Raw genomic sequence first — 12,007 nt, forward strand, 5'->3', positions numbered from 1 at the left:
TTTCATTCTTAAGTGCTGCATTATTGCTGGCCCCTCAGCTGTCCTCTGTTACAGAGACATAAAAGTCATGCTCATTCACATGCTTCTCAAATGGTCCCATTTTACCAAGTTGGGTTGTTTATGAGCTTTAAGTCGTAAAGTGGGAACAACTTGCATGCTACACAGAACATACTGTATGTTGTATTTTATTGCTCAGAGTGTTTCAACAACACGTTGATAGCTATTTCCAATATTTATTACCATTTTGAAGCTTTATTTTAGGGATTTATTCCTAGACTTGTTGCTGCACCAGTACATTTCCTAAAACACTCAAATATTGATTTACCTGACTTGTTATCAGGGTTAATGCTAATAAATAACATTTCTAACTAAACTAGGTCATTCTACGTAGATGGCAACAGTTAAAACCTAATACCATATAAGATATTACATGTTACCAACAACATTTACTTTTGTCCGCCATGTAACTGCCTAATATGATGCCAACTTGACAAGTCGTGTAGCAAAATTTTAGCCGACTTTCCAAGTTGTTGTTGTTCCGACTTGAAGGGCCATTTACGTGAATTTTCCCAACTAACTTTTCCAATTATTCCAATATGTGAGTGCAACATAACATACCATGGGTCTGTGTAAATATGTGGCAAAGATTGACTTGAACCATACTAAACTGGAGCTAAACTAACATGCAACTTACTACCTTATCCATTAAGGCTGCTTCCAACAGTTGGGGGGAATCAGCGCCAGTCAAATTGACATCTCTACTGTTTTCTGCCTTGTACAGCTGTCTGTGTCCTCGTATGTTTTATATAAAACGAATTTGGTTTGCCACAAAAATAATAGTGTGACACACACACACACACACACACACACACACACACACACACACACACACACACACACAATCTAGTGATATGTTCTTGTACTGCATGCAATTTGTAGGGAGGTGGTCAGGGTATACTTGGAACAAAATGTATCATAGCTGTTTCCAGCGACCACCATCAAACGTAGTTCAAAAAGCCTGCAGTCAAAGCGAGGAGCCAGACTACAATAATCACATGGGTGCATATTTGAGGGAAGTCTTTCCTCGAAAGCATTCATGGTGTCGCAGTTGTTTATACATAATGAAAAGTGAAAGAAGTCACAGTATTGTGTGAAGAATGAAAAAAGAGCTTGTTAGAGGAGCGATCCAAGTGTACTGGTTAGGGAGAGATTGTGGTTTAAGTCAGTGTTGACTTTTTAAATGTTTTAATACTTTTTTTTAACATAACTTAATGTGCTTTGAGTGCCTAAACATAACCATATTCAGAACAAAAATGTTTATCATGCTTGCGTTGCTATATTACAGGATAACAGCAGCAGAATGCAGATACATTTGGTATGAACATTTTGTGAATTTGCAGATATGTTTATTAAAAGCATTAATCAACATAGTTATGTTGATCAAAACACAATTCAGATGGCATATTTCTCTCCAAATGTATAAGACAGGGTTGGACCATATACAACACTTCTCTTCCTCATAACACATCTAATATTAATAATGAAATTAAATTCTCACTAGAGTTTAGGATGTTCCATGAGCTTGGGCTTCTATCAGCATAAGGATCAGGTTTATTGCCAAGTAGGTTTTTATATACAAGGAATTTTCCTTGGGGTTTTGGCGCATAAAAATAAATATAGTAAAAGAGAACAAGATCAAATCAATTACAGCAACAGTCAAGAAACATAAATGAAATAGAAAATGTGACAATAATGTGAAAACAATCCTATAAAAACAAATACAATATATATGTTATTTTTAAATGAAGATCCATACAGTTGTGTCTAGGAATGTGTACAATATTGCCCAATGAATATGCAAAAGTTCACAAATCTAAACATTAGAAACTAAATATTATATTGGAATTTGTACGTGTTATGAAGTGAAACTGCACAGGATGTCTCCACATAAACCTGGCTCAGTGACAGTTTCAAATGAAGGCATAACTGGTGCTGTGAACAGATGTGAAAGGAAAGAGAAACAAGGTGTTGTTTTGTATTGATTTAAGCAAATACACTGTTTGTCTACTTCTCTTCAGTGCTGAGAAATTCTGAATATATGTGCTTGAGGGAATGTACATATCACTATTGCTGTATGGGTGTTTACTGGACCTCTGCAATTAATTATTGCAATTATTACTTACATTTCATCTTCTTAAGACTTTGATTTGTCTACCTCATCCTTATTTTTACCACAAAATCAAATATTCCCTTTGACTTGTTACATGCTCAGATTGTTAGTTGGAGAAACAAATTTGAACTGAGCCTTCTATGTTGTATACAGTAGCTTATTCTATCACCACAACATCACTTTAACCGTTTTGCTACATGTTTGAGTAAAATCCTAGAATCACTATTCAACACAACAAATGAGGTCATTTTTATGTCCTCTCATCAGGATTTAGACATTGTCAAAGTATAAGTTATGCATCACTTGTTTTGCCTTTTTTCCTAATCAAACCCATGAAATGCTAAGAAAGGTGTTCCGCAAGGACTCAAATTGGGTATCCTGCCATTTACTCTATGGACTAATAGAATACTGCTGCTTTTACTTTTGTAACTAAGTCAAATTATTTACAGTTTTCCATCCACAGCATGGATGGTTATTGTGGTTTGCAAATACATCATCTCACTTATGACTGCAAATGTTTTGCACTCTTGGTTTGGGAGAAATTATACCATTAACGTGACCACTTTGACCTCCTCACAGCTAATAAGCCTGGCAGTAGATCACAGCATGTGAAATGGTTTTACAGTAGTATGCACAACTGGCTACAGGAATGAGTTTTACTTGCTATTTTAAAAGAAATCTGGGAAATGTATTATTCAGTGCTTCTCTGCATGTGTGATGGCTAATACCGATCTCAACCAGACTTCCCAAATAAATAAATAAATACAAATAAATTAAATTAACAAATTGTTGTTAACTAGTGATGGACAATGATGATGATTTCTTTGTGTGTGTTGTTTTTTTGCAATAGAATACTGAAAACATTTCCACTTAAAAGCACTTGTGCTTGTCATTAGGCAGTCTTTCATGCAAGAAACAAAACTAGTGTAATACAACAACATCACCAATCACATTTCAGGCAGAATTTGCACTGCATCAAAAGTGAGCATAACAAAGATTTATTCAGTATGTCCTTTCCTCCTTCCATTTGCCACAGATAGTTGGTATGAAGTACAATAGCGCCCCCACTCCACCTCCATCATCATCTATTACTTTTCCCTACACTTGTTAGTCATCAGTAAGAATAATAGTTAATTTTCCTCATGAATGCATCCTTCATCTCTCTCATCTGATGCCAACAGATTTTCCTCTTCAGATTCACCTAAAAAATACTTATTTCTGTTGTTATTTTGGTTAGTTTCTATTTTTGCCATTTTGAACATCATGTATTTTTTTTAAAACCCCACTCATGTCCTTGTGCCATCTTGCAATAGTTTTTTTTGTTTTCTGTCCAGTCCCTGCGACTCTGTTCCTCTCCTTCTAGAATCTTCTCTGTTACCCTTCCTTCTCATCCCTCCCACCCATTCATATTCTCCAGATTGATGCCATCTGAGGTTGCAGACCCAGGCCGCCAGAGCTGCAAATTTACCCAGCAGCACACGTCACTAACAGGGGAGCGCAGAGCTCCCAAAATAGCCCAAACAGCAATTGGTGAATGGGGGCCCAAGTGGCAGTTACCAAGTACCGATTCTGACAACAAAATGAAGGTTTCTAACATTATGCAAACACCCATCATTTAATCACCCACACAAACCCTGCTGGTTGATTTATCATGTGTTTCAGCACTTCTTTGGAGAGCCATCAAAATTCCTAAGATTATGTTTTGAAACAATTTGGAATTAATCATATTTTTTTCCACAGCATGTGCCTCTTGATTATTTAGAGCTATTGATGAGTGCTTTTTATGTGATCCCAGAATATGCAACATAGGCCATCACAGAAAAATATACTGTGATATAGTTGAAAGACATAAAAGGCTCTTCTGATGTGAGTCCCATGCTAGAACTCATCCCACTGATTTGCTTATTAAAATGCCACCAACACAATATTCACCACTGGAACTATAATCAGTTGTATGATCTGCTTTGTGTAACAGAAGTGTTATCTGGTTGCCAAACCTATTTAAATTGAAGACCATTCAAACAAATGTAATAATCCAGGTCAGGAACATTTTTCATCACTGACAAATACTTAAAAATGTCTCTTGTGTATCTCTGACTTCATCCACAGGGGCATGGTATGTATGCAAATATGACAATGTCGAAGCCTTGCAAATGTAAAAATTTAACAATATATCAGTGAAAAGGTGTCACTCAACTCTAGTTATTTCACTACCAACCGGTTTTGTTCAGTGAGATCTTTAGATGCTTGCATAATTGCGTGTTGTTGTTGCATAAGGGGGAAAAGACATAGGGATCAGGGTTTAATTGAAAGCAGCTAACAAAGGCAACATTCAAGAGGTTTCTAATTTCACAGTACAGTCTGCAATTCCTAGAATTTCAGCAAGTATCCCATTGTGGAAAAGCCTGGTTTATGAAGCTCGGCGCTGGCTTGGAACTGAAATAAAAGGCATTCAGATTTAGCAAACTCTGCACTCTGCAGTGAAAGAAACCCTTGTATCGCTTCGTCTGCTGCGCTCCGTCCATCTGCAGATGGGCTTTGATCAAGTCCATGGGTGTTTCTATAGTCCAACCTACCATTCCTCCTATTCCACCGGCCAGCATCACACCACTCCAACCTGGAGGAGATGAAAAGACACTGACGTTAAAAGGGAACACAGACATTTACACTTTTAACTTGTCTTTTTAATCCTCAACCATCAACTGTTGTAGATCAACAGCTGTGAACTACACAGCACTTCTCACAATTGTTCTTTTAGGACCCCTGAAACTAATTAACACCAACTAATCTTTTTATAACTTGCCATCTGTAAAAGTTGATTTTTTTTTAGATGCACAACAACAATCAATATGCTAAAAAGACACTCCTTTTCTGTTTAGTTTGTTCTTGTTTACAGCGTGTAATCTTCTGTGGTCTCACCAAATATGACCCCACTTTTTTTTTACATTGAGTATTCCTAAAGCAATTAAATTCTTACAGTTGAGTTCTTTATAATGAGGCTTTATTGCACTCATGGTGGGATAAACACAAGTCAATTACACACATGTAAAACTGATGAAAACAAATCACATGTCTCATGCAGAGTTTATAATTCAGTTCACACAACAAGAACACAAATATAGAGAGTGAGAGAGAGATGGCCTGATTGCAGTAATAATCTCTGTTGGATGGTTGAAGAATTGGCGGTTTACTCAAACAGCTCTTAAAATGTTTCCTAGATTTCACTTGATATTGCTTGTGGAATAATCTAATTCAAAATGCACTAATTATTCCATTAAACAATAGGCTTGTTTGTTCTTCTTACTTAGAATTTGGAAGGGAATATAATAGGTGGCTTCAAGAAATGTTTGCAAAGGATGTAACTTTTCAGGCAGACAGCATTCCATTCATTACTGTAACACGCGCATTCCTTTAAACTCAGAAATTAAAATGTTATTAATATATTCATGAACTACTCACCTAGAATTTAAGCAATCTATTGGGGTGTCCATCAGTGCAAAGTAACTAACTTTATACTTGTACTCCACTCCATTTCAGACGCAAACATAGAACTTTTTACTCAACTGTCTACATTTCTCTGACAGCTCTTTACAGATTACAGTTTTTCATTCCCTTCCTGTCCAGCAAAGAAACCCCCAAGATGTGTTCATTTTAACTGTTTGTGTTATAACTAAAGGATGAAGTGTTCCTTTGTGTTGAGAAAATTCTCCTACTTTTTAAGCTAAACAAAGTCTTTAAAAACCCTTGTGAATCAGCTGGAAAATGCATTGTCATATAGTTGAAGAAAGCGTTCTGACCATGAAAAGTTGACTTTTAGAGATACTGTATGTGGCTCTCACAGGACAGCAACACTACAAACATATGATGATCTTATAGAATATGATGCCTTGCTGTAGATTAAACTACCTAACAGTATATGAAGGAGTTAAAATGAGCACAACCTTAAACATCTACAGCAGCTAAATGCAACATACACATGAATCCAGCAGTCACATTCCTCAAAAAACAGCATATGTAATAGGGAAAACATTGACAGGGAACATTTTATAGCACAATGTGTACTTTTACTTTTGATACTTAAATTTTGCTGATAATACTTTAGACTTTTACTTGAGGTTTTGAATGCAGGGCTTAAACTTGTAGTGGGGTATTTTCACAGTGTGTTATTTGTACTTTTACTTAAGTAAAGGATCTGAATACTTCACAAGATTATAGGCTGCAGTAAATATTTTTCTCATCTTTAAAATAATGGCTGACGTAAGATTACATTTTAACGACATATATTTTTGATTCCTTGAAAAAAAAAAGAGAAAGTAATACAATGAGATTATATACACATCATATTGCATACGTTTGAGTTCATTATGATCAGGTAGCTCAAGAGCACGATTCATTTGTTTATTTTAAATGGAAAAATACATGAACATGGCCTTTTTTTTGGGGAAGCAAAGCCTGTGCATTTTGGCTACTTTTGCAGACACCGATGTGGATGACATTACCAAGATGCTGTCCAACTCATACACTAGATGGTGGTAAAACCCCACGGAACAGATTCTAGCTATGTAGATTATGTATGTGTGTATATCTGAGTCCCATGTCCCCTCAACTGGCACTTTATCATTATGATTAACATCATGTTACAGCACACACACATCATATTCATATATACATTCATTTGGTTTTGTGCCCCTTTGGTCCAAAAACTGCAACTTGTAGTCACTTGCTTACTTCCTTACTCCTGCATTAATTTTCATTTACAGGTGTATTTATAATAAAATCTTTCAAATATGCTAGTATTTTATATTAACCATGGCTAAGGACGTAAAAGAGAGTGCTCTTGATACAATAATTAATTTTCGACGAGTAAATATTAGTGTCAGCTTGTTTAAATGATTTATCTTTCCTAGCTTTTTTCCTCTCTATTCTAAGCTGTGTGACTCGATTGGTTAGTAGCATTTGTTCTGTAATAAAACAGAGATTCAAGAGATTTAGATACCTTTATTATGGAAGGCACAATTTTCATGATAATCATATAAATAAATTACACAAAATATAATTTACATTTTTCCTCCGGTTAAAGGAACGCTGATTTCACTGTGTCCCCCACTCTGATGCCAAACCCTATGCCCTTAAAATGTCTACACGTCAGTAGCAGTAGTAGACAGTAGTAATTCAAATATGCGTGTTGGATTTTGGGTAAAAACAATTCTACATGCAGGGGCGGATCTAGAAAAATATTTATGGGGTGGCGAGAGGGGGGCAGGATTTTTTGAGGGGTGGCAACATATGACAGATGTATATATACTAAATTCAATCACAGTTATTACAGTTTGATCAGAAATAGTATGTACACACTACAAAAGGGCACAGGCTGCCATTTGCAAACTCATACAGACAAACTTAATCTCATGCAATCAATGTCTTGCATTTGAGGTTTCATGTGAAACCGTTCATATTAGGAATAAGTGACCATACAATGTGATCTCACTTAATAGGAACTAGAAGTACGTAAGGGGCTTTATCACAGGAAAGGCATTAAGGTAAGACACAGGTGATGAGTGGCAGATGTGCGAGAGGGGAAGCAAACTGTTTTTGACTGACTGCAGTCGGACATTGGACATTTGTGCTCGTAAACTGTCAAATTGGCCATAACTTTTAATTTGTTGCTGCCAACTAGGGGGGTAAGGCTTTCTTTTAGGGTGGCACTTGCCACCCTATGCCACCCCGGTAGATCTGCACCTGTCTACATGTTTGAGAGGAAGATGGAGTAAAACAAAGAAGTTGATGAGGTGTCTCCATCTTCTGATTACAGACAATTTGCTTTGAGGATTCCAACAATAACAGCATTTACGTTTGTAGTGTGTAATAGTGATATAAAACCATTTACTGATTATGCTGGGTCTACGGTTTCTTTTAATACTTCTATTTATAGAATAATCTCATCAATCCAGTTCATCAAGGTTTATAATATCGGCACATTGTGTTTTATTTAGATTATCTAGCCATTTAGCTAGTGAGCTGGAAATGAGTCATGGTTGAGCGAGGAACAGGACGGGTATCATACTGTCAGTTGTGCGTGCTGCGGCTCATTTGTAAATTCTAAACTCAAGCCCTTAAATGCTCTTGAATACAGTCTATTATACCTTATTTTGTGTTGCAGTCTTAAACCTGTTGAGGTTTCTTGGTGCACTGCTCTTCTGTTGTAAAACTTCACCTGTCATGCATCTAGTGGTCAGAAGTTTGCTGGTTCATTCTATGGTACCAACAGTGCCTATTACTGTCAAATTACCCCCTGAGCATATTAGGATACATTACCCTACCTAACTGAATGTTACACATATAAGTGACAGCTCAAAGGATGGCTGTGGACAATCATTCCATGAAAATATTGCAATGCAACAGACATTTTCAAATGGCAAATGTCTTTGCCATCATGTATGTAAAACACCAGCATTAAACATAATTAATGAGAGGGATTTAGAATGGAGTCAGTCGCTGCTATTCGAACCCTAGACGAGGAGGGTCAACACTGTCGGCTCTGAGGAAACCGTTGAGAACCTCGTATGTAACAAACACCACCATGTTGACGGGGAATGCACGCAGACAGTTGATGCCCCAGCTCTTGAAGAACACCCCTGCTCCCTCCACCCTCGCTATCTCAGAGATGCAGTGAAAGAAGCCCTTGTATCGCTTCGTCTGCTGCACTCCGTCCATCTGCAGACGGGCTTTGATGAAGTCCATGGGTGTTCCTATAGTCCAACCTACCATTCCTCCTATTCCACCGGCCAGCATCACACCACCCCAACCTGGAGGAGATGAAAAGACACTGACGTTAAAAGGGAACACAGACATTTACATTTTTAACTTGTCTTTTTAATCCTCAAGGACTTTGTAACATAAAGGGGAAAGAGTTTAAGGAAGTACTTTTTGGCCTTGGTAGTGTTCCTCTTTGGAAGCAATGGTTATGTTAACCTCAAGGATATGAGCTAGTTTACAGCTCATGCAACACTTTCAATTTAAATTGTAATACAAAATGATGACTGAGGCAGATAAACACCAAAAAGAGCTGTGACTGAGAAATTCAATAATCACATATGACGTCACACGTTTAACAGATATTTTATAACTATGAATGTTGATTTTGATGTGTAATTTTACTTATTCCTCAAATTACTCCAGGCTGTAACTAAACAAATATTGAAACATGCATGAAGATAATTTTACAGTGCTGATAGAGATCAGCATACAGTTTTCAGGGAACACAGGACCCTTAAGTGCAAGCGCGTACTAAGAGAATGTCCTTGACCTTGGCAGTGTATTTGACAGTAAGCATTCCGGTGAGCATCCCCCTTGATGGGTGATCCGAGGGATATGGATATATATATATATATATATATATATGTATATGTAAATAAAGGCGGAGTAGACTTAACTCACCTGGTCTTTTCTTGCCGCTGTCTGTCAGCAATTCGCAGATGATTGTGTAAGTCAGGAAGTATGTGGCGAATGATGGCCCGTCTCTAAGCATTAGCGGGAGCGCTCCTCTGTAGAGCCCCATGAACCCCTCGTCTTTGATAATGCTCATCAGACAGTGAACTGGACCACGGTACTTGGGTTTGAGCATGTTGGTTTCTCCTCGCTTGGACTCTGTCTGACACTGCAGACGTACTTTCACTATGTCACCTGGAGACATCACTGACGTCTGTTGGAGGCAGATGAGGAGAGACGCAACAGCAGATATCTCAAAACCTGGGAAAATAAAACTATCTGCAAGGCTATACACATCTGGGGGTACGAGGGAAAAGGTATTTTTTGTGGGTGCTTTAGGTGCCAAATATACACGTGGATGTAAACCATGCATTGCATTACCCTTTACAGTGTAAACTGCAGGTGAAATTAAACACATTATTGAGGCACACGATTCAACAATTTTTCAGAGGGTTTGTGAGACTGTATCTGTTACCTGAGCTATACCTGCCGCCAAGCCAGACAGAAAGACTTCTAGTTTAGTGTTGGGACCACCACCAGCTCCTCGCGCCTGGCTCAGACATTGCAGACAGTTCCTGTATGTGCCAAACACCACAGAGGAAGTCATAGAGATTGTGGTGAGGGGTAAGGACATTCCTTTGAAGAAGCCATGCACCTGATGGCACAAATGAAAGATGACACGACGAGAGATTAATAACAAACCACCCAATGAGTGTTGTTGCCTCTCAACAACTTTTCAAAATCATTTGAGAACATATTGTAGCAGGCACACTAAAAATAAAACGTGGTACCACCATGTAGTCTACATCAGTGCCACCTACCCCTTCTTTTGAAAAGGTCAACACTGCACACTGCCATAACCCAGTGAACTGTGTCTGGGTTTGGATCCGGACCTAGAAAGATAAAGAATATGATGTAAAAATGGCATCCATTTGTTACATAGCCATCTTGATATCATATTACAGATACATGCAACTTAGTGTACCTTGACAGTATCCAGAGGATAGCCCACTGCAACTCCACATGCCCCTGTGTGTTTCCAGAGAAAATTCAATTCAATTTCAATTCAATTTTATTTATAGTATCAAATCATAGCAAGAGTTATCTCAAGAAAATTTACAGATAGAGTAGGTCTAGACCACACTCTATAATATACAAAGACCCAACAATTCCAGTAATTCCCCCAGAAAAGAGAGCATCAAAGGGCGTGAAATGCATCCCTTTAATAATAAAGTGCAGCTGACAGGAAGGTCAAACGTGATGGTATGTTGCTTATTTGTTTTACATATTTAAAAATGTATGCCTTGACTCGAAAAAATAAGACATTTTAAGACTTGATTTTGAGCTAAGTAATGTAAGATGTAACCATTATTATTTCTGTTCTCTCAATGTCAATGAAATGATCACAGACTACCTACAGTACCGTTATGTCAGTTTAGTTTAACGTTACTGCTTCTACTTCTCCTGAAATTCTTCAGATTTAAATTTGCCGTGTAACGTTACACATATGCCACGCATAAGAGGACAGGCAAAAACAGTTTTACAAGACATTACCGTCAGCGTTTAATCTAACCGCCTTCTAATGGTTATCGCACCATGCTAATACAGTAACGTAAGCTAGCGATGTAGCAAACATCCAGCTCATGCTGATGTTTTCTGGACTAGCGTAGCTATACCTGCAAACGATCCAGACACAAAATCAGCGATATGCATCCTGTCAGATGGCGACGGACCAACATATACTTGTCAGATGTCGATAAGAGCCCATTGTACCAGCTGCATAACATCAGCATAACCTTGAGTGTAGTGACTGTACGCTGTTACATGACGAGTGTAGCAGAGGCGTGACCGACCGTGACACACTACGATCCAAACAGCGTCGACTGAAAACATTTGTCCCGACTTTACCCGAAGATAGCCGAAAGATTTACCGTCGCTAAAGACCGCATTTCTAGGATCCTAGATTTTCACTACAGCGCCACAGTTATCGAATTGACTGACCACAAAGGTTTTAAAGACTTATTCTACCCAAATACTACTTTCTGTCTTAGTAACCTGTACCTATAATTGTAAAGGTTTATCCCAAAAATACTACTTAAGTACAAGTACTTAATTACAGTTTGGAAAGGTTTATTCCACACAGATACTACTTTCTGTCCAAGTAGCCTACTTATAGTTTAAAAAAGGTGTAGTCAACCCAAACACTACTTTCTGTCCAAATATTTATAGATTTAAACGTTTTTCTGTCTTGCAATTCAACTTGGTTGCTAAAAGTTCCATGTTGGGCAATTTGTGTAATTGGCATAATGAGCTCATTAACAGGTAAAATAAAGATGGAGTTTTTGCTGT

At 37.7% G+C, this 12,007-nt stretch overlaps 1 protein-coding gene across 1 annotated transcript; it reads right to left on the minus strand.

Moving 5' to 3' along the window:
- Window positions 1-7,186: 7,186 nt before the first annotated feature.
- On the minus strand, window positions 7,187-11,518 carry slc25a47a (solute carrier family 25 member 47a). Its single transcript, XM_028605503.1, has 6 exons — window positions 11,335-11,518; window positions 10,644-10,687; window positions 10,480-10,551; window positions 10,134-10,313; window positions 9,608-9,872; window positions 7,187-8,976 (listed from the first exon to the last, which is right to left on the minus strand). The coding sequence occupies exons 1-6, from the start codon at window positions 11,369-11,371 to the stop codon at window positions 8,669-8,671; spliced, it is 906 nt and encodes a 301-aa protein (XP_028461304.1). The 5' UTR covers window positions 11,372-11,518; the 3' UTR covers window positions 7,187-8,668.
- Window positions 11,519-12,007: the final 489 nt, after the last annotated feature.

This window comes from Perca flavescens, chromosome 18, assembly GCF_004354835.1.
Source record: "Perca flavescens isolate YP-PL-M2 chromosome 18, PFLA_1.0, whole genome shotgun sequence".
Classification (NCBI taxonomy): Eukaryota; Metazoa; Chordata; class Actinopteri; order Perciformes; family Percidae; genus Perca; species Perca flavescens.